This window comes from Mobula birostris, chromosome 7, assembly GCF_030028105.1.
Source record: "Mobula birostris isolate sMobBir1 chromosome 7, sMobBir1.hap1, whole genome shotgun sequence".
Lineage (NCBI taxonomy): Eukaryota > Metazoa > Chordata > Chondrichthyes > Myliobatiformes > Myliobatidae > Mobula > Mobula birostris.
Window position 1 is genome coordinate 164,230,628 of NC_092376.1, and position 23,931 is coordinate 164,254,558.

A 23,931-nucleotide genomic window follows, 5' to 3' on the forward strand; every position below is an offset into this window, starting at 1 on the left:
GAACCCAACCCTGCATTCACTCTTCACTTCATTGGAATGGTGAAATTGGCTAGATTTTCTTTCTGCATTCACTAGCGTAGGGTATTGATTCTAATTTATCAGTATGAGTCCCCTACCTTGGATCCATCTAAATGTGAGCCTTTATGCCACACTTGTATTTCCAAAAGAGAAACTCCGAAACAGATAATTGGTTTGAGTTCCTAACGTAGCTTATGGATATAAACTTTGTTTTGAATTGAAATTTCTCTTTTATGGGTAGGAAGTCCCTAATGACTATTGATTTGGCTTGGAAGAAATAGCTTATGGTCAGTGTGTCCCTTAAGAAATGGAATAAATTGATTTTGGATCTGAAGTGCCCATCCTATGACTGTGTAATAGCCTGTACTTAGAGTTTTTGCTAGCAAAACGTTCAACCCAGCATGGATGGAGAGTGTGCAAGGAGTTGGCCGGATTTAAACCCAGGATCACTCGTCTCGAAGTTCTGTGTGGATGCCACTATATGGCTGGCGGATTTGCAATGTTTAAACCAAAATAAAAGTGTAGAGAATGACTGTGTTCCATTTGAAAACCTAAACCAACTTCTAATTTGGCTGTGAATTTCTAAAACTGACTCAGAAAATTGAAGTGTCACCTGGATACCAACTCAATTTATGAGCAACTCTTCCTTGCATTTATGAATTTATTTCTAGGCTTGTGCTGACAAACTGAAGCGAGAGCTGGAAATATATGGTTACCCACCTCAGTTCCCAGAAGAGGAAGAGGAGGAAGAGAAACCTTCTGAAGCTCAAGAAGGAATCATTATAGACAAGGCAAAAGGGAAGAAGGTAGGCAGTATTGTGCATTGAGTCTTTGGTAGTAAATGTTCAAACATGATATTTTATTTGTGTTTCAAATAAAATGTACATTCCATTTTGATACGAATCTCTTTGTATTAAGTAACTGGTATGTTGAATTCATGATTAGAGCATGTTCTTATCCAAAGTAAAGACCTTCTCAAAACTTGGTTTGGAGAAAGTAGACATGGAAACAATGGAACGTAACCGTCAAAATAGCCATATATTTATTTTATTTTGTAGAGGCAAATTACATTTTAATGAAAATTAAATTGAAAATTATTAATAATAGTTAATGATTATAATGGGTTCATCTTGCACTTGCTAAGTTAGGTCTTGGTGTAAATCCTAGGAGATGACATAAGAAGTAGTTATTTACACAAAGACTGTATTTTGGAATCAAACTTGTGCTTGCTATGTATTTTGGGTTGCTATATATTTTGGGTTTACAGTATTGAGTTTACAGTCACTGGCCATTTCATCATTGCCATTGTTTCTTGTACAATCTGGGGAATACTGTTAATGTGAGAGATTCATAGCTTTGGGGTGACCCCGGAATCATAACAGAAAGGCACTCTTTGATTGTACTGAATACTGATCTTCTTTTCCTTCTTTTTCAATCTTTTTATTAATTTCAATATCATACACATTACAAAAAATAAGTACAGAGCGATTGGGATTGTACTAATTAATAATAATTGTTTTATACAAGTATACAATCAAGTAACACATAGTTAGTAAATCTCCCAAAATCTCACAAATTAGCAATAGAATATATAAAAAGTATACGTAAAAATATAAAAAATCATTAAAAAAACAGAAAAAGAAAAAAAAATATATATCCCATTAGAAAAAAAACTAATCTACCCAAACTAAAAGAAAACTAAAGAAAAGAAAAAGAAAAAGAAAGGGCTATTATGATACCTCAGATAAAACCAATAGTGTTGCCACTTCCGCTCCTCTCCCCATGTATTGAAATCACAAAATAGATTTGGAAAGGGTCAAATTACATCATGTGGAAATATTCAATAAATGGTCTCCAAGTCTCATTAAATTTAATAGATGGGTCATAAATGACACTTCTAATTTTTTCTACATTTAAACAAGACATAGTTTGAGAAAACCAATGAAATGTAGTAGGAGGTTTAATCTCTTTCCAATTCAGTAGTGTAGATCTTCTAGCCATTAGAGTAACAAAAGCAATCATCCGACAAGCTGAAGAGGCCAAATGACGTTTTTCTATCATTGGTAAACCAGGGATGGCAGTAATAGGATGAGGTTGTAAATCAATATTCAAGACAGTTGAAATAATATCAAAGATATCGTCCCAATATTTTTTCAATAAAGGGCAAGACCAAAACATATGAGTTAATGAAGCTGTCTCAGAATGACATCTATCACGTACAGGGTTGATCTTCCACATCATCAGCTCTTTCTGTTCATTTCAAAATGTATTTACAGTATTGTGCAAAAGTCTTAAACACTCCAGATTTTTTATATAAATTTTGTTCTAGATTTTTTTTTTGGTCTCCTGCATCAGTGTGTCAGTAGAAAAGAGCAAATTTTAGATTAAATGTTGCCGAGAAATCATTGTACTTTGTTAAAGAAAGCAACATATTAAGCAAATAAAAACTTGATTACTTTTTAGGCATATAGCCCAGTGCACGATTACACAAAGAGAGCAAACAGGTACTAATGATCAATGACATAATGAGCTGAATGAACTAAACTGATAAACTGAAACAGGAATGGGTGTAGAAGGACAAAGGACAACCAAATCTGAAAGGTGAGGGTGTGGCAGATATGACAGTTTAACCTTCAAATCATCAATTCTTACACCATGGCAAGAGTGGCATGGCAATAAAACTCTTGCATCAGGAAGTTCTCACCCAAGCACCAATGTTGTGGCAGACAGAAGTTTCAAGATGCATTGTCCAGGCTCTTCTGAAAAAGCACAAAGAAATGGGCAAGGTTGAGGGCCAGAAACATAGTGGTCAGCATTAGAAACTGAGTGCAGCAGACGAGAGATACTTCACACTGATGTTTCTTCTAAATCCAAAGAAATCTAGCACTACCATCAGCTCAAAAACTCGCAGAAACTATGGAAACCAAATAGCTGTTGGAGATTGTGCTTTGCTGTTTGGGTGCTTCAGCACTTTGCAGTCTCTGAGATTCCGGAGGCAGAGGCAGCGTGAGCAAACCTCGTGGTGAAAAGCTTGCAGGATGATGCTCAAGCCAATGTTTCACCCCATTTCACCGATTATAGCTCCCATTGTTCACACATTAAGATGATGAGGGTAATTGAAACTTCAAGGCGAGTGCAGGAGTTTCAAGATGGTGTGGGTTTGACCATCTGATGTCCCTTCCAAAATCTTGTTGATTTTGAGAGAGCCAAGAGTAGCAACAACCATGTACCCCCAATTCCCACTGATAAGTGTGAGATGGTTCATTTTGGTAGGTCAAATATGATGGCAGAATATAGCATTAATGGCAGTGTGGAGGATCAGAGGGATCTTGGGGTCCGAGTCCATAGGACACTCAAAGCTGCTTTGCAGGTTGACTCTGTGGTTAAGAAGGCATACAATGCATTGGCCTTCATCAACAGTGGGATTGAGTTTAAGAGCTGAGAGGTAATATTGCAGCTATATAGGACACTGGTCAGACCCCACTTGGAGTACTGTGCTCAATTCTGGTCACCTCACCACAGGAAGGACCTAGAAACCATAGAAAGGGTGCAGAGGAGATTTACAAGGATGTTGCCTGGATTGGGGAGCACGCCTTATAAGAATAGGTTGAGTGAACTTGGCCTTTTCTCATTGGAGCGATGGAGAGGTGACCTGATAGAGGTGTTTAAGATAATGAGAGGCATTGATTGTGTGGATAGTCAGAAGCTTTTCCCCAGGGCAGAAATGGCTAGCACAAGAGGACGTAGTTTTAAGGTGCTTGGAAGTAGGTACAGAGGAGATGTCAGGGGTAAGTTTTTTTACACAGAGAGTGGTGAGTGCGTGGAATGGGCTGCCGGCGACAGTGGTGGAGGCGGAAACGATAGGGTCTTATAAGCGACTCCTGGATGGATACGTGGAGCTTAGAAAAATAGAGAGCTATGGGTAAGCCTAGGTAATTCTAAGGTAAGGACATGTTCAGCACAGCTTTGCGGGCTGAAGGGCTTGTATTGTGCTGTAGGTTTTCCACGCTTCTATGAATTTGGCATGCACGTAATGTTATTAGCTCCACTTCAAAAGATTCAGAATCTAACACGTTGTGATTTCAGATTGACTTTTCTGTTGGACGATTTCTCTGATCATTTTATTCTGTTTGTTCCAGAGTAAAGCAGCTGCTAAAGCAGGCCAAGCCAAGTTCCAGTGGAATATCATGAAATCATTAGGCCTGACTAATGAAGAAATTGTGAAATTTGCAGAAGCTGAACACTGGCTTGATTACTTTCCAGTTTTGGCTGTCCAGGATCTTAAAAGAATGGGATTAAAGGTTTGTTTTTTTTTGACTCTCATGCCTGAAGTAAACCCAGCTACTAGCATATATTTGCTTCCCACATTATTAGGTAAACATTTGCCTTTTTTTGTTGACTGCTTAAATCCAGTTTTACCAAAATATAAATCCTATTATCAGTACTTGGTTAGAACAGCAGAAAATAACTAATAATTCCTGTAATAAATTTGGTAGATCAAGAGAATTTGGAAAGACAGCCATAATCTCCACCTCTCTTGGAATAAGGTGCATGGTCCAGGAAAAGCATTTTTGAATGCAGTCAGAAGGCTGTGGTTGCTGTAAATCTGCAATTAAAACAGAAAACTGAAAATTTTCAGCACATCAGATGGTGTCACAGTCTTGCTGAACATTTTCAGCATTTTGTTGTTAATTTTGAACTGGGCTATGGTTTCTGCTTCTGTTCTGCATTTGTTATTGCTTTTCTTTATGTCCACAAAGTTCTAAGGATTAAGATAACATTGTGCTTCCCAATTTATGGGAAATTTGTAATTAGGTTAATTGTAGTTTTTGTTCCAAACTATATTTTTGATTGCAAATGAAAAGAAAATGAAATTCTACTGTTAATTATGATGATAATGTGTCCATATTGGAGTAGATGTATCAGTGTATATTTTCTGATGGAGGCTTCACAATATAAGGTGCTAATAATTAACAAACACTCACAATTCTGAGCACCTGTCATGTCAAAAAAATTTTTAAAAAATTCTCTTTGATGCTCTTGCAGATTTTTTTTATCATTGGTTAAGATGAGCTGCCAAGTTGGGGGAGGGGGGTGGGGGAGGAAGAAATTCTCTAGACTGTTGTGGTGAACTACATCTGAGGCATGTAACAGTGCTAGTGAGAATAAAACCATGACTTCCAGCAGCTAAGATCAATAAACTGACTTTTGAAGATTCTTAGAGTAATTATCGGAGTAAGAGTTTCCAGTTTGAGTTCAAATGAAATTCGGGGTTTATTCTGTATTTGTATTTGCAAGGTTCGATCATTTAAGATTATGTTGATTGTAGTTCAATATTGTAGAATTTAATTTTAGATTATATGAAATCTTAACAGGTTGATTGGCGACGTTCCTTCATCACTACGGATGCAAACCCTTTTTATGATTCATTTGTCAAGTGGCAATTCGTGACTTTAAAAGAAAAGAAGAAAGTCAAGTTTGGAAAAAGGTATTGTTCTCTCAGTTGGTGCTAATCAGAATGAAATATGTTTTAAAATTAGTTAGCTTAGAAGTGTAACTTTTTTGGTGTAATGAAGAAAAATTTCCACTCACTTTTGCTTAGATAACTCGTAATGTTCTGTGTTGAGGATGACTTGTGGGTGTTTTCAACCATTTCCTTATAAAGTTCTTTACATTGGGAAAACTGGACTGTGCAATTCATTCAAATGCCAATTTTATTTCCCGTTTTCCTTTTGCACCCATAATGATATCATGGATCTGTACAACGTGTGTTATAAACTCAAAGGCAGAAATTATATCAGAGGTTTTATCTCCCATCCTCCTTGAAGTATCAGTTTGCAGTTTCCATTCTGCTAGGACTCTCCTGGAACTTAAAGAATTTTTGAAAATGTTCAGCTGATATTCCTGTCATCTCTGCAGCCTCTTTCTTCAAAATCTGTTGATGCAGACTTTTAGGTCTTGGTAACTCGTTTGCTTTTCATCCCAATAGTTTCTTTTTCCCAATATTCTGAGCGTCGCGAGAAGGACTGTTAAAAGTTCTTCACCCATCTGTTATCCTGGCGATATTTTCAATGTCCTTCAGCATGAAGTCTGATGTCAAGTATTGTTTTAAATTGCCTACTGTCATTAATTCCCCACTCTCACTCTCCAGGGATCCCACGGTTTCCTTAGATACCTTCTTCCATTTCAGATATCCATAGAAGATCTGGTTTATTTTGATTCTGCTTACCCATTTACTCATATAATCAGTTTCTCCCTCATTAGCTATTATTTTGTTTGCTGCTTGATCCTGGGAAAGTGTCTAATCCTCTGGTCTACCACCAGCTTTTAGCTCTCCGTATGCTTTAGATTTTGATTTAATATTTTCATTGGCCACCTTTGTTAACCAGTTCATCTATCTAATTGTGCCTCTCTTTATCATAATGTCACACGTGGTTTGACTCACCCAGTAACCATCAAGCACCCATCTAGAGTACACTAATCCCCTTTTATTCGACCTGCATTTCTATTAGCTCCACACACACACACACACACACACACACACACACACACACACACACACACACGCAAACACAAAGATTCTATTATCCACCTGCAAACAATATTGTTTAACTTGCCACCCCGGTTTTAGGGATTCCTGTTTCTGGTTTTCTTTCCAAGATTTTCATTCATCTGGTTTGCCTTTCTCACTTTCATTGCTAGTTGTTTGATCTTATTTAATCAGTTTAGCAAATTCTTTCAAACAAGGCTCGTTTCCTTCTGCAAATGTTCCACTTAAGTCTTGAAACATGTAGGTTCTAGCTGAAAATCATTGGTGCTGATGAGGTTGTTGGTTACAATGTCTTTTCTCCTTGTTGGTTTTGGAACGTTCTGTTGGTGTAGATGGTCCTGAATGCTCTAAAGAAATTCACCACTTTCTCTCATATGGTGGACTGCTTATCTAAATGTAATGAAGAAACATCCCCTCATTAAAAGCAATCTGTATTTCTTGTAGACTTGTCTAATCATTTTGCTACTTCAGAGGTTTTACTTGTGCTCCACTCCCATTTTAACTCCTTATCTGTTTCCCAATTCTACTTGTAAAGTATCAACTACTACGTGCTTCTCATTTTGTCTCTCATCATTGAAGTGATTTCATTCCAATTGCAAAGACTAATCTCCCTCCCCCCCCACCAATCTCTTATATTGACTTCTGTGTCTGACACATGACTGGTTTGCCATCCTTACCAATTTGCAGTCTGTTCAGTAATTTCTGTATTATATGTCAAATATAAATTTAAAATTTCAGTTCTTTTACTTTTTACTGCAATTGTTTAGAGAAGGAACACTTACTTGGGCTACACAACTTAACTGTTCCTGTCTTTTTTATGATATTTTGTACTTTTTGTTCCTTGGTTAATTATTTCATTTTTTTTAATGTCCCATTTGTTTAGAGTATGTATATTACAATTTTTGGTCCTTTGAGAGCTACAAGAAACCAGTAAGCAAACTCCAAACAGCTCTGTTTATTGAGTATTACTGCATCATCTCTTAAGTATCCGATAGAGGATCATCATTCATTACTTAAGTCATGATATCAAATATTGAAATTTCTATATGTCCAACAGTTTTTTATTTCTTTTTGTATTTTACTTTTGAAAATTTTCTAAGAAGCATATTGCAGCAGCTATCTGTAAACTTTTCCCTTCAAATTTGTAATGCTGCGAATAGAAATCGATAACGAAATCCTCTTTTTCAGATACACTATTTATTCTCCAAAGGATGGGCAACCGTGCATGGATCATGATCGACAGACTGGAGAGGTGGGAATGTAGGCGACAGCAATCCAATGAAAACCATTTGTCATAGAATTATTTTTCACCTGTAGCTGAAAATAATATAGTTTATCACCTTTGATTTGTTTTCATTGTTTCTACATCTTTCCAAGTTTCAAATCAACCTGTGACTAATTGTGAGGAGCAAACTTATACACATTTAATTTTATTATCATTGGTTACAGTCAACCCTTTTGGGGGGGGGAACTAAAGTTGCAAGGAAATCAAAACAGTTCTATTTGTAAGTTATCTAGTACTTGGAGTCTGCTTTTGGTAGGGAACCTTAGGATGTGGTTAATTGATACCTTGTGTGAATATTTATTGTAAGTCCGTAGAGTTAATTGTGTGTTGCCCATAAATGTATCATTTTGACATTTTAAAAATTTCAATATTTTCACAAAGTTCATGCTTAGGCAAAATACGACCATAATCAATATTCTGATCATTTAGCAAATTACACCTGTATTCCGCAGACATTCTCAGACTTTCTTTATTGCAATTGGCTATAATGAAGAAAAGAAAGTATGGGAAATGTTACTCTTTGAATTACTTGGCATTGCAATTTCATTTTGGAATAGTTAACATAAAAATGGAGTTCTACTGGTAGTAGTTCAATTTGGAAAAGCCTTTAAAAGGAGAAAATTTTGTAATCACTCAGCAGGTTAGGTGGCATCTATGGAAAGAGAAACAGAGGATTATGACAGAATCTCCTTGTCACTGGTACAGTTTCCATCGTTGTGTCATTGCATGTTTTGTATGAAGGAAGTTATAAATTGAAATTATAATTTCCATTTATTAAGCTATAATTGAAGGCTGTAACTTAATAAACATTCATAAACTTGACACTTATTAAGTTATGGCCTTCAATTATAACTTAATAAACATGTTGTACAGAAAACAATGGTTAAACAGCAAGCCAACATATTTATAGTAATTATCTATTTCACAGTTTAGGATCCTGGAAAAACAGCATCTCTGACACTAATTGCCAAATATAAATAAAAGTATTTACTGTAGTTATTGACTGCTCAACCTTTACAGTTCATAGTCTGTAAATTTGTATGAGTACAGAATAACTCCAGAGATGGACATTGTCATAAAGTTGTACCCCGACAATTAGTCATTTAATAGTTTCTCTTTCCATTCTCCGTTACCCTCAATTTTAAAATGTCAGTTTTGTGCACGCTTGTATGCTATAGCTGTACAAATCAAAAATTCATCAATGGCAATCTGTCTTCTAAGCAGATTAAATGTCTAGAAATGCTTTATAAAAATAGTTCCTTTGAATGTTAGCTTCTGCATTGTAAAACTTCACCGTGATTTCTTTGCAGCAAGAAGCAAATCATGTTCGATTCTGGAAACCAACCATTAAAATACGTTGACCAATTTATTATATATATGACAGAAACTCACTACCCTTTATCCAGGCATTTGCTTGATGTATTTTGTAATCTATCATGACCCTTCCACAGTCTTCTTGAAAATTCTGTGTGCTTTGAATTATAAGTAGTATTAGAATTGACGGAAGTTTGAAATGATGACCTTCTCAAATAAACTATTGCAGTGATATGATCTCTATGTAATAAACTAAAGAACTAGGCATTGCTTGAGCACTTCATTTCTACCTCATTTGCTTTGTGGCCTTGTTTCAGGGTGTAGGACCTCAGGAATATACTTTAATTAAAATGAAGATCCTTGAGCCTTATCCTGCAAAATTAAGGTACAGTTTTCACTTGTGAATAAGCAAATGGGTTTTTATCTCATTTAGTGTCTGAATTTGACCTTCCATCTCTGGAACTAAGTTACTGCTGCCTGACCTGTTTTTAAAGACAATAGTAATATATCATTACACAAGATATTTAAGAATTTAGTTAAGTAAACTAACACTGGAGGAAAAATTGGATGAATAAGTTCTTTTTAATATAAAGTATCATTCAGTTATGGGGTGTAATTGAGAATTGCAGAAAATCCTAGTCCAGCAAATCACATTGAGTGGGAGTTGAAAAGCATTTACATTTTTTGTTGATCATCTTTCAAGACATTGGTCACAAGCCATAAAGGACCCAGATGTTGATTTATTAACAAATTAGGTAATATTTCATTGAAGGCAAGACAGTTTGTAATGCTGATGAGGTATACATTTATTAATACCATCTCTTTTTAGCTGGGTGACACATTGGTTACACATTATACAGGCATATATTTCTCCATTTACAGAATCTCCAAGAGATTTTAATTGAATCTGCATTAACACTGCAGCAGGACATGATTTTTAAAAAATGATAATTCTTCCTGCAAATGCTTCTTTGTTGAACCAACTTCCCTCATCTGACTTTGTTCAACCATGCTTCAATTATTGGGTATATTTGAGACTCTCAGTAAAATGGATGTTTCAGTGGATGTTGTATAGAGTAGCTATTATTACAATGCACAAAATTCATTTAAAATCTGAGGCTGGGGATAGAATAATAGGGGGAAAAGTTCAACTTTATATGTGGCAAAAAAAAACATAATTGCTGTCCACCTTAGGCAATCGGTTTCATTTTCTGTTTTGCAGTGGCCTTAAAGGTCAAAACGTCTTTCTAGTGGCTGCTACTTTAAGACCAGAGACCATGTTCGGACAAACCAATTGCTGGGTTCGCCCTGACATGAGGTATATTGCTTTTGAAATAATGAATGGAGACGTATTTATCTGTACGCAGCGGGCAGCAAGGAATATGTCTTTCCAGGGGTTTACCAAAGAAAATGGAAAAGTGCCTTTGGTGATGGAGCTAATTGGAGAGGTAAATACTTATTGCATATTGGTGATTCGTGCAGACTTTTGAATGAAATGTCATTTTCTGAAAGCTCTGCAATATTAAATTGTGAATATTATAGGATCTTAGCAGAAAACACTGAAAATGGAAAAAAATTATTTATCCTAGTTGATTTAAACATATTTTATGTTTTTCTCCAGGACATCCTCGGTGTGTCACTGAGTGCTCCTTTGACATCCTACACTGTTATCTATGCTCTCCCTATGCTCACCATCAAAGAAGAAAAAGGTACTCCATGTTCTTATACCAGGTGTTAGTGTATAGAACTGATTCAGATTTGGAAATTTAAAAACTATCTATTTAAGCAACAGACACACATCAAAGTTGCTGGTGAACACAGCAGGCCAGGCCGCATCTCTAGGAAGAGGTACAGTCGACGTTTCGGGCCGAGACCCTTCGTCAGGACCAACTGAAGGAAGAGCTAGTAAGAGATTTGAAAGTGAGGAGGGGGAGGGGAAATTCAAAATGCTAGGAGAAGACAGGAGGGGGAGGGATGGAGTCAAGAACTGGACAGGTGATTGGCAAAGGGGATATGAGAGGATCATGGGACAGGAGGCCCAGGGAGAAGGAAAAGGGGGAGGGGGGGAAAAAACCCAGAGGATGGGCAAGAGGTATAGTCAGAGGGATAGAGGGAGAAAAAGGAGAGAGAGGGAAAGAATGTGGGTATATAAATAAATAACGGATGGGGTACGAGGGGGAGGTGGGGCATTAGCGGAAGTTAATGAAGTCAATGTTCATGCCATCAGGTTGGAGGCTACCCAGACAGAATATAAGGTATTGTTCCTCCAACCTGAGTGTGGCTTCATCTTTACAGTAGAGGAGGCCGTGGATAGACATATCAGAATGGAAATGGGATGTGGAATTAAAATGTGTGGCCACTGGGAGATCCTGCTTTCTCTGGCGGACAGAGCGTAGGTGTTCAGCAAAGCGATCTCCCAGTCTGCATCGGGTCTCGCCAATATATAGAAGGCCACATCAGGAGCACCGGACGCAGTATATCACCCCAGGCGACTCACAGGTGAAGTGTCGCCTCACCTGGAAGGACTCTCTGGGGGCCCTGAGTGGTGGTAAGGGAGGAAGTGTAAGGGCATGTGTAGCACTTGTTCTGCTTACAAGGAGGTTCTGACAGTCTTCATTTTTGCACAAGTGATTTTTTTTTTCTTCCCTCAATAGGCACTGGCATTGTTACCAGTGTTCCATCTGATGCTCCAGATGACATTGCAGCTCTCCGAGACCTCAAGAATAAGAAGGTATATTGTAATTTTCCTTTTTATTACTGATAATCCATTCTCAGTCCTGAAGACATTAATTCCTTGCTTGATTGCTGGAATTGTATAACCTCTGGTACTTAAGTTCATAGTCATTGTTCTCATGCAGAGTTTTCAAAAGATGCAGAATTTCAAATGAATATTTTGTGGAAGTCCTTGACTTATTTTGCTATCAAATTTTAGCTGGTACGTTTCTGTGACGAGTACTTGTGTATGAAGTGCCTGTAGTCAGTCTGACTGTAATTTATATTTGATTTTGCTCCTGTTTGAAGTGAAGCTCAAGAGGGAAATTGCACTGGAAATGAACATCTATGCTTGTAGATTTTCTTTTGTCCTGTTCATGGACTTGGTTGCAGCTGGTGAGCAGTATGTCATTGAGAGTTCAGAGCAGAAGCCAATCCTATGTTGCAGATGCAGCTGTCCTTTGCAGTCTGTCTTATCAGCATTTCCTTTTCTCGGCCATTATCCTTAGGCCAGGATGCCAAACTTGGTTCACTGAAGAAGAATGTGTCTGGAGGAGCTGTATGACATGGGCCTGAAAGTGAGGTGCCAATTTTGGAAGTACAAAATAAGCCAAACATTTGCCAAACAGCAGAAGTAAATTTTGCAGTCTTTGCCATCACTAGTTATAAGTGTATGTGGACAATTAAACAGCTGGTGAGTGGAGCAACTTCACTTAAAAAAGGAAGTTGTAACTACACCAGTGATTCTCAACTGTTTTTTGGCCACGGCCCCCTTAAGAGCTTTTCTCAGGTTCCGGGGCCCCCCTTTCATACAGGGATATAACATGAACAGATAGACAGAAAATCATTTATTATTGAACACCAAGAAAACTTGAACATTCCAACATACCTAAAAAAAGACTGTGTGAAATTAAACATCTATCAGGCCTAATGACATCAGATATTCTTCCTTCAGTGTCCATAATAATAAGCGACTCACCAATGTTGTGAGCATTACCAGTTTTAGCAATCAGTTTACTAATTTTCTATGAGCAACAAGACCCTTCTCTAACTTCTGTGACATTTGAGTAAGCATTTGTTTCAGCATTGGCCTTCTCTCGAAATTATCTCAAAGGGTTTTGAAGAAATCTAAGTGTTTATTCTTCTTCTCTGGATGCGAGGTATCCAAATGTTTTTTCAATTTGCTTGGCCTCATGCTTTCATTTGACAATGTAGTCATTCGGTTCAAACACATGGGCAAAGATGGGTTTTGCGGAGATGTGATGAAACCATACGATAGGTATTCCACTAAATACTGCCGACACTTTTTTTCACCAAGGAACTCATGGGTAGAATTATTTCTGAAAATAATAAGTGCGTGAAATACAGATACATTACTGACAAAAAAGTGCTGTCACCTGGAGCCAGGGATTTTTTTTTCGGTGACTTCATATGCAGTGATAAACACTTTTCACAACCTATCTTAACTTATAATATATCCAAACATATATACTTTAAAGTTACTAGGCTAAAAAAAGGCCTAGCAAGACACGCTGATCTTCGGAGAATGAAGTATGGCGATAATGGATGCGAGAATCCTTGATTGAATACATTGACCCGGTGCAGTCTGATTCGCAACTGACTCTGAAGTGAGGCTGTGTGGGAGGAGCTTTAGCAATGAATTTACCAGGTGCACCAAATTCAAATGGTGTGTTGGAAAGATATTATAAATAGGAGGGAAACTATTGACCCTAATGAAGGTTGCTGCTTGGATATTTCATCAGTTCAGTTACCAGGGCCCCCCATAAACCCTTGGGGCTCCCCTTCTCACAGTTTTCAGTTGGTGGTCCCCTTCAAATGTGCCAGGGCCTCCAAATCTGTAACATTTGCAACTAATGTGCTGCTATTATTGCATGTTGAATTTTGAAAGAGCTCAAGTTTTTTTTTTGGTTCTTTGTTTAGGCACTGAGGGAGAAGTATGGAATTTCTGATGAAAAGGTCCTACCCTTTGAACCAGTGAGTATTCCTAAACTGAACAATAAATATCTAGCTCATATTTCCCTTTATGCCCTGTTAAGACCCAAAGTAAGTCTACCTTTATTGTGGCTGTTATTCAAAATAGTAATGTGTAATTACTATTAACCTTGTCTACCAGTTCGGAGAGAATATCGCCAAATCCCTGATTCTTATTAAGTAACCATTTTCTCAGTCCAGTTTGTAGTTCTAGCATTGCCTGGTTTGTGCAGATGTAATACTATTTTCTGTTTCAAAATGAGATCCATTCTTTGAAAATTTCTTGGCTCATTCTTCCCACTTATTCCCAAGTAACCCTTCTGAGGTGCATAAAATTAGAAATTAGGCTAACCGCTCTGCTAAACTTGACTTGAAAATCAATTAGAAACCGTTTATTGAAGGTTTCACTCAATGTTGAAGTAACCAAGTCTGTCACTAGAGGGTCCTCATGAGCTTTGAATTGACAGATTGTGTGTTTCTCATCATTATAATGAGGATGAATGCATGCAATGTATCTAAGTTTCAGTGCTATTTAGTATTGTCTTACTTCCTTTGCTGCTTGTTTTTAGGTTCCTATTATTGAAATCCCAGGCTATGGAAACCTCTCAGCACCAACTGTGTGTGATCAATTGAAGATTCAAAGTCAAAATGATAGGGAAAAGCTTATAGAGGCCAAAGAGAAAGTTTACCTGAAAGGTTTTTATGAAGGGGTGAGTATTTTATTTCCACACTTATTTTGATTTCCACTTGATCTTTGCAATACCACTGGTCATAGTTATACAGCATGGAAACAGGACCCTCGGACCACTGTGCACACATTCCATGTGCTAATTCCATTTTCCCATCTACCCTCGCCCCTCTCTCCTTCCCACTAGGTTCTACCACTCACCTTTGCACCAGGGGCAATTTCCACAGCCAATTAATCTATGATCCCAGATATCTGTAGCATATGGAATGCAGCTTGAACATCTGCAGTCATGGGGTGTGTACTAACTTCATATAGACAGTACTTGAAATTTTTGGAGGTGTGAGGCAGCAGTTATTCTAGCTGTGGCACTATGCCTATGTGTAGTCAGCTTCAGGATTGTTTGTAAAGAGTGTTTTAGGTCAGAATGTATTGATGCATTGTTACTTCGATGATAAATCTGTATAATCAGTAGAAAACACTATTGCAATTACCCCATCCGTTATTTATTTATATACACATATTCTTTCTCTCTCTCTCTCTCTCTCCTTTTTCTCCCTCTGTCCCTCTCACTATACCCCTTGTCCATCCTCTGGGTTCCCCCCCCCCCCCTTTTCTTTCTCCCTGGGCCTCCTGTCCCATGATCCTGTCATATCCCTTTTGCCAATCAACTGTCCAGCTCTTGGCTCCATCCCTCCTCCTCCTGTCTTCTCCTATCATTTTGGATCTCCCCCTCCCCCTCCCACTTTCAAATCTCTTACTAGCTCTTCCTTCAGTTAGTCCTGATGAAGGGTCTCGGCCCAAAACGTCGACTGTACCTCTTTCTATAGATGCTGCCTGGCCTACTGCGTTCACCAGCAACTTTGATGTGTGTTACTATTGCAATTGTTGCTTTGCAGAGAGTAATTACTTTTCATTTAAGATCAAGCCCTCACAGACCTTTTATTCATTTTAACTTGAGGGCAAATTAGGTCAGGCTAATAACTGATTGAATATTTATAAAGCTTTTTCTGATGTAGATAATGCTTGTGGATGGGTTCAAAGGACAGAAGGTGCATGAAGTCAAGAAGCTAATTCAACAAAAAATGATAGACAATGTAAGTTTTGCTTTTAATTTATTCAGCAATAACTTTAAACAACCATACAGATCAGAAATATCATGACTGCTGAGTTGCCAGTTTGTTGGATTGAATTATTACTGTATCAGGTGCTGAGTGGCTTTAAACTGCTAGCTACGACTTGCACAGTTGGCCTTCCTCATTGATTAGGTTTGAATGGAATACAAAGTTTGTAATGGGTACCTGCTATCAGAATAATAATATTGATGGATGCTAAAATGAACACTGGAGAGGTATAGGAAAAAAAGTGGACTAAAATTACACAGGCCTTAATGTACAAGAACATTGAAAAGTACCAGTTTTAAACCTCTCTAACCTCTAAAACTATCCAGTAGCTCTTCGTACAATTTGATCTTTTGATTCCCATCTTTTCCAAAAGGTCATCTGCCGCTGTTCTAAGTATGCAATGATTAACAGTAATGTGGGATATAAAATTCCAGATTCACAACTGTTTAAGTGGAGGAATTTCTTCCTGTTGCCGTCCTGTACATTCATCCCTTTTAAATGAAAGATAACACTTCAATGTGCAGCCCTATTTCTTTCTCTTATGCAACAGTTTCTTTGTGTTAGGAACATGGCCATTGAATTTTCACTTGGACTTCAATAAGATGAGTTTTTCTTGCATAATAAGATTAAAACTATGCAGAGCACCTTGGCGGCATTCTCACTGAAGCTTTATATAGATGGAATAATATTCTATTTTAATCTCCAGTGCCTTTGTAATGAAGACTATGACATCATTTGCTTTTCTAATAACATGCTGTCTTTGCACATTATCTTTTTGTTATTCTTAATCAAATTCATGGAAGTCCCTTTTGAATACCGGAATTTACCACTATCTGCAATTTAAAACAAAATCAACTTTTCTATTTTAACAAAGTACATAATTTTACTTGGCATATATTTAATCTTCTATGTTCTTGCTTACTCAATATAACTCTTTGCAGCCTCAGCTTAATTTATTACTGAATTTAGTGTCGTCAGTAAACTTGGACATATTAGATTTATTCTGCAGCCCCCACCACCATCCGTGTTAATACTATAGGCTTGGTCCTTGCAGTACTCCATTTATCACCATCTAAAAACAAATGTGTAATATCTCTTGTAGAGAGAAGCTATGATCTACATGGAACCTGAGAAGCAAATTATATCAAGGTCTGCTGATGAGTGTGTTGTAGCTTTGTGTGATCAATGGTAAGTATATATTTTCAACTTTCCAGTCTTTTCCACTGCATCGGGGGTTCCCAACCTTTATGTCATGGGCCAATACCATTAAACAAGAGGCCTGTGGCCGTCAGGCTGGGAGCCACTGCACTACATCCTTTTGGATGTACTTGCAAATAACTGTAGTCCTTTAACATCTCATGGAGTGACGGTCCATTATATTGTTTACTTTAAGGATATCTGGAAAACAGCTGATTTTTTTTTCTTCTATACAGCCCAGTGTTGTGCCTGTGTTATTTCCTTAGTCCTTGTCAGTGTTTCTGAGGAAGTAATTTTACTTCCAAAAGCACATTGATTTTATGATCTCAAATAAGTAAACAAGTTCATTGAGTTAACCGTGAATGAGAGAGGCCATTCAGTTCATTTTGTGTGGTGTGGTTGTCTGTCTCTGTTCAAAGATAGTTCTAATTGCACATCACCTTAACAGAAAATTGTTCTTGTTTAATTCATGATTTATATTTTTAATAAGGTATCTGGACTATGGTGAAGAAAACTGGAAGAAACAAGCTATGGATTGCCTGTCAAAGCTGGAAACGTATGCGTCATTATGCTAATGCAGTACCATATGCTTTGATCTTTTTCCTTTCAAGGCCTCCTCTGGATATACTTTAACAGCAGTTAGTTGACCCAGTTCCAGTGATACTAATCACTGCTACAGTGTGTTTGAGAAAAACCTGATCAGTAAAGATTTTCCCTTTGCAAGTGTGTGGTATGAAGTTGATTTATGTTATTATGATGAAACATGAAATCATCTAAATTCTTGCTCATTTGAAGCATCTTCATTTGATCACAGTCGGTGCTTAGTTAAATTTGAAAGCCTGGAAGTAGTCTGCAGATCACGTAGCACACGAGGAAAGGCAAACAATTATAATGGAAACATATGAAACAAGTACTGCTGGAATCTGGAACAAAACAAATAAATTGTTGCAGGAACTCCTTGGGGAGAGCAGACCTAATGCAATGTCTTGACCGGAAATGTCAGCAATCCCTTTCCCCACGCTGAATTGGGTCGGATAGCCTGGTTCTGCTGCTATGTCTTTGATCTAAATTGACACGGAAAATTGTGCTGAAAAGAGATCAAGGTTGTAATGTTTGAGAAATCTGTTTGTAAGTTGCAAAATATTAATTTGCAGCAGCTTGAGTCATTAGTACTAATCAGCTTGTAGCTCCTGTTTTTGTATTCTGCCTTTACCATTGTCATAATTGTAATAATTTGAAAAGGAATCTGAGTTCTTCTTTTAATTTTACAGATTCTGTGATGAAACCAGGAGGAACTTTGAAGCTAGCCTTAACTGGCTGCAAGATCATGCCTGCTCAAGAACTTATGGCCTCGGTTGGTGTAACAAATAAATATAGTACAAATATAATGAATTGTCAGACTAGAAACATATAGCTGATGAAGAATGTAACAAGTATTTTGTTCTTGTTCATGCAAATCTTACATAAATCATACACTGTTGCAATACTCATGGTTATAGAGCGCTACAGCACAGTGACAGGTCCTTGGGCCCATCTAGTCCATGCTGGACTATTATCTTGCCAAGTCCTATTGACCTGCCACAGGACCGTAACCATCCATACTCCTCCCATCCATGTACTTAACAAAATTTCTCTTAAATGCTGAAATCGAACCAGTATCCACTTCTTCTGGCAGCTCATTTCACACTCTTGCCACTCTCCTGAGTGAGGTTATTCCCCCTCGTGTTCACTTAAATATTTCACCTTTCACCCTTAACTTATGACCTCTAGTTCTAGTCTCAGTGCCACATTTTTGCAATGTTACAGTTTTGAGGTAAATCTGCCAGTTTTTTTTGTGCAGTTACCTTAGAATGCATTTCATTTTTATGGACTTAATTACAATTTGTTGTTTTTTTAATCATTTGGATAAATAGGAGCAAAATAGAAGATAAAGTACAGTAGGAAATAATAGATGATACTATGTTGAGTTTTTCAAAACCTGAACAGTGAAAGAGTAAAGTTAATAAATATGATGCTCTTGTTTTTTTTGCATTACCTTATCAAAGGTATTTTATTCTTTGTTGTGGGTGTAAACTTTATTTGTATAACTTTGTAGGATGTGGGTATTTTTATGCCAGTTCATCACTGATGCTCCTGAAAGTCAAAGTCGAGTTTGTTGTCATATTCATAAGTACATGGATGCCCTTGTGTACTGAGTTAGCTTGCAGCAGCATTTACAGGAAAAAACTTAAGTTAAGCATAAATTATACGCAACTTATACAAGAAAGAATGCAATTATAACAAAATGGTCATAGTTTTGCTGGTTGGCTCAAGAACTGAATGGTTGAAAGGAAATAGCTGTTCTTGAAGCTGATGATTCCCAGCCACCTCCAGCACCTTGGGATTTTATAGTCACATTCCTTCCCACCTTCATGGCCTCCCTGTGAACTCTGTACCTTTTTTTCACTTTTCATGCCTATTTTAATTTTTTACCATTCTCGTGTGTCCTCATATTTTCTTTCTCAGTACACAGTAGAATAGCATTTTGCTGTAGAATTCGGAGTGCCAAAGCTTTTAAGTAAATACATCTATTTTTTTCAGGCTCCCGTTTGCCATGGGATGATCAGTGGCTGATAGAATCTCTCTCTGATTCCACAATTTATATGGCTTACTACACAATAGCTCACCTATTACAAGGTGGAACACTGAATGGTCAAGCATCTGGTCCACTGGGCATCAGGTGAGTATAAACTTTTAAAGCAATAAACAACTTCATGTCTTACATTATAATGCAAATTATTGTTTATAAGATTGCATGATCAAAATATCATTTAGCGATTATGACCGATTCTAAATGAACATTGAGTGTAACCCACTAATGTAATTGGACAGATACCTGATTCCAGAGTTTAATTTGAAAGTAGCACGAGTAATCTATTCTCAATTTTTCATCTTATGCTTCAAGTTAATGAGACATATATATTTAATAACATGAATTAAAGAGCATCTAACATGTCTTCGGCTGCATATCTAGCTCACACTTCAGACCCCTGGTTCACACTCCAGACTAACGAGTAAGCTACTGAACCATCAGGATTTCCAAACAATCCGATGCAGGATATGAGTGTTTCAGTTTTGGAAATGTTTTTCCATCTCTGGAATCTAGTTTTGATTCCAACCTTGAACTTAACAACTTTGATTAATAACTTAGCAGTAGTCATAAAATAATTAGTGTTGTAGGTAGAAATGTGTTCTTTCTAAATTATTTCCATGACAACAGATTACTACCAGCGCTGATATATTTGATCTTTCTACCCCTAGACCAGAACAGATGACTAGAGAAGTTTGGGATTATATCTTTTTGAAGGATGCTCCTCGCCCAAAAACTCAAATTCCACAAAAGAGTTTAGACCAACTGAAAATGGAATTTGAATATTGGTATGGAGTGGACTTGCGAGTTTCTGGGAAAGACTTGGTTCCAAACCATCTCTCATACTATCTGTATAATCATGTAGCCATGTGGACAGATGACAGGTGAGATCATATTCAGAAGTTATGTGATTACTGATATGAACTGTTTCTTCCATAATCTGTTTATGTATATATATCTTGCACCATATATTACTTGGATAACTTTTGTTTTTAAATTGCAGTACAAAGTGGCCTGAAGCTGTAAGAGCGAATGGACACTTGCTACTAAATTCAGATAAGGTGCATTATAATTTACATTTATTTTTGCATGATTTCCCTGGATTGAGTGTGCATGTATTTTACTTACAGCTATTTTATTTCTGTCTCCATTAGATGTCTAAGTCAACGGGGAACTTCCTTACTCTGTATGAGGCTATTGACAAATTCTCTGCAGATGGTAAGTAGCCTTTCTACAACTTGTCAGTTTAATTTGTGAGAATTAGAAGCTTCTTAAGCTCCAGTAGGTGAATGTGCAGGTCAGCAACCCAGGCATTAAGACCCTGGTTACCTTCAGCCAACTCCAAACGGCAGGTCACATTGCATGACTGACTCTGGATTCATCAAGCAGGCAGTCTACTTCAAGCTCTATCACAGCAAGAGGGGGACAAGGGAAAAAAATCAAGGGTATGTCAGGGCATCTGACTTTCCGGTGGAATGTTTATTTAGCGACATAGTGTAGAGTAGGCCCTTCTGGCCCCTTTGATATTTTATCAGGCTTTTTGCACACTTGAGTTAAAAATAATATCTTGTGGTACCTTTTCAGAGAGACATGATCTTTCTCCAATATCATGTCATATTTCTCACTCAATTGATCTCAGTGAAGCAGATCATCAGGTAGCTTATTTAGCTGTTTTTAGCAGCTTTACTGTGCACAAATTGACTGCTGCATTACTACATTTCAAAGAGACATAAGTACTGTTTACATTTGTCCTTTTCTACCCCAGATTCTTTCTAGAATTTTACATAAGGCAACTCTGAAAATAATGCTGAATAAACACATACCATAGGTCAAAGCACAGTTAGAATATTACATGCAGTTTTAGAGATCTAGATGATAATCTGATAAACTGCATCAGTAGATTTGCAGATGACATCAAGATTGGGGGTGTAGTGGACAGTGAGGAAGACTATCGAAGCTTACAGTGGGATCTGGACCAGCTGGAAAAATGCAGATGGAATTTAATGCAGACAAGTGTGAGTTGTACTTTGGGAGGACAAACCAGGGTAGAACTTGCACTAAGGAGTGTGGTACAACAGAGGGACCTGGGAATAAAGATCCAAAATTCCTTGAAAGTGGCATCACAAGTAGATAGGGTCGTAAATAGAGCTTTTGGCATATTGGCCTTCATAATTCAAAGTTGAGTTGTTATGTTGAAGTTATATAAGGCATTGGTGAGGACTTACAACACGCATAAAATGCTGGAGGAGCTCAGCAGGCCAGGCAGCATCTATGGAAAAAAGTACAGTTGACGTTTTGGGCTGAGACCCTTTGGCAGGACTGGAGAAAACGAGTTGAGTAGATTTAAAAGTGGAGGAGGGGAGAGAGAAACATAAGGTGGTAGATGAAACCGGAAGGTGGAGGCATGAAGTTAAGAGCTAGGAAGTTGACTGGTGAAAGAGATACAGAGATGGAGTATGGGGAGTCCGACAGAGAACAGAAGGCCATGGAATAAGGAAAAGGGGGAGGAGCATCAGAGGGAAGCGATGGGCAGGTAAGGAGATAAGGTGAGAGACAGAAAAGGGGTAAAGGGTATGGTGAAGTTGGTGGGGGGGCATTACCAGAAGTTTGAGAAATCAATGTTCATGCCATCAGGTTGGAGGCTACCCAGACAGAACTTAAGGTGTTGTTCCTCCAACCTGAGTGTGGCCTCATTGCGACAGTAGAAGAAGCCATGGATTGACATATAGGAATGGAAAGTGGAATTAAAATGGGTTGCCACTAGGAGATCCTGCTTCTTTTGGCAAACGGAGTGTAGGTGCTCGGCGAAACGGTCCCCCAATCTATGTCGGGTCTCACCGATATACAGGTGGTATCCTTATATTCCGTAGATTTTCTCTTTTTGGTGAGGCCTCATTTGCATTATTTTGTGTAATTTTGGTCACCTACAGTACCTACAGGAAAGACATCAATAAGATTGAAAGAGTGCAGAGAAGATTACAAGGATGTTGCCAGGATATGACCTGAGTTAAAGGGAAAGGTTGAATAGGTTTGGTCTTTATTCCCTACGGCATAAAAAAAGGGGAGATTTGATAGTATACAAAATTATGAGTGGTATAGATAGGGTAAATGCAAGCCAGCCTTTTCCACTGAGTTTGGGTGAGACTACAATTCAAGGCCATGGGTTAAGAGTGAAAGGTGAAATGTTTAAGGGGAACATGATGGGGAACTACTTCACTCAGAGTGGTGAGAGTGTAGAACAAGCTACCAACTTAAGTTGTGGATGCAGGTTCAATTTTCATGTTTTTAAAAATAAATAGCTACATGGATGGGGCAGGGGGGCTATGTTCCAGATGCTAGTTGATGTGACTAGGCAGATTGATAGTTCAACATGGATTAGATGAGCTGAAGGGCCTGTTACTGTGGTGTTTTGTGACGTTATAAAAGAATGACTAATAGAATTGCTAAAAGAAACGTGGTGTCGATTCATTGAATTAAACAGCACAGGAGGAAATGGAGATTAGTGATGAATTGTACACAAGAATTACTAACAATGGTTCAAAAACAGAGTAAATCCAAAAAAACTCTTCTCCTGTTCTTTGGTGGCAAGAACAGGAAAACAGATTATTATCTGAATGGTGGCCGATTAGGAAAAGGGGAGGTGCAACGAGACCTCGGTGTCATTATATACCAGTCATTGAAAGTGGGCATGCAGGTACAGCAGGCAGTGAAAAAGGCGAATGGTATGCTGGCATTCATAGCAAGAGGATTCGAGTACAGGAACAGGGAGGTACTACTGCAGTTGTACAAGGCCTTGATGAGACCACACCTAGAGTATTGTGTGCAGCTTTGGTCCCCTATATCTGAGGAAAGACATTCTTGCCATAGAGGGAGTACAAAGAAGGTTCACCAGATTGATTCCTGGGATGGCAGGACTTTCATATATGAAAGACTGGATTGGCTAGGCTTATACTCTCTAGAATTTAGAAGATTAAGGAGGGATCTTATTGAAACGTATAAAATTCTAAAGAGATTGGACAGGCTAGATGTAGGAAGATTGTTCCCGATGTCGGGGAAGTCCAGAACGAGGGGTCACAGTTTGAGGATAAAGGGGAAGCCTTTTAGGACCGAGATGAGGAAAAACTTCTTCACACAGAGAGTGGTGAATCTGTGGAATTCTCTGCCACAGGAAACAGTTGAGGCCAGTTCATTGGCTATATTTAAGCGGGAGTTAGATAAGGCCCTTGTGGCTAAAGGGATCGGGGGTACGGAGAAAAGGCGGGTACAGGGTTCTGAGTTGGATGATCAGCCATGATCATACTGAATGGCGATGCAGGCGCGAAGGGCCGAATGGCCTACTCCACCTATTTTCTATGTTTCTATAATTACAGCTTATTCTTTTCCTTCAAGGTGATACAGAAGGTATACTAACTAGGTAATTTTGAG

General features: G+C 37.9%; 1 protein-coding gene across 3 annotated transcripts in view; it reads left to right on the top strand.

Moving 5' to 3' along the window:
- lars1b (leucyl-tRNA synthetase 1b) overlaps positions 1-23,931 on the top strand; it is a 63,213-nt gene that overhangs the window by 23,046 nt on the left and 16,236 nt on the right. For all 3 annotated transcript variants that reach the window (XM_072264028.1, XM_072264030.1, XM_072264029.1), the window contains 18 exons: positions 690-824; positions 4,158-4,319; positions 5,394-5,506; positions 7,757-7,820; positions 9,485-9,552; positions 10,390-10,615; positions 10,789-10,876; positions 11,822-11,898; positions 13,821-13,874; positions 14,441-14,581; positions 15,576-15,653; positions 16,783-16,868; positions 17,368-17,433; positions 18,149-18,231; positions 19,458-19,596; positions 20,178-20,390; positions 20,510-20,567; positions 20,661-20,724. In XM_072264028.1, the coding sequence (XP_072120129.1) occupies positions 690-824; positions 4,158-4,319; positions 5,394-5,506; positions 7,757-7,820; positions 9,485-9,552; positions 10,390-10,615; positions 10,789-10,876; positions 11,822-11,898; positions 13,821-13,874; positions 14,441-14,581; positions 15,576-15,653; positions 16,783-16,868; positions 17,368-17,433; positions 18,149-18,231; positions 19,458-19,596; positions 20,178-20,390; positions 20,510-20,567; positions 20,661-20,724 (1,915 nt within the window). The remainder of the gene's footprint in view (positions 1-689; positions 825-4,157; positions 4,320-5,393; positions 5,507-7,756; positions 7,821-9,484; positions 9,553-10,389; positions 10,616-10,788; positions 10,877-11,821; positions 11,899-13,820; positions 13,875-14,440; positions 14,582-15,575; positions 15,654-16,782; positions 16,869-17,367; positions 17,434-18,148; positions 18,232-19,457; positions 19,597-20,177; positions 20,391-20,509; positions 20,568-20,660; positions 20,725-23,931) is intronic.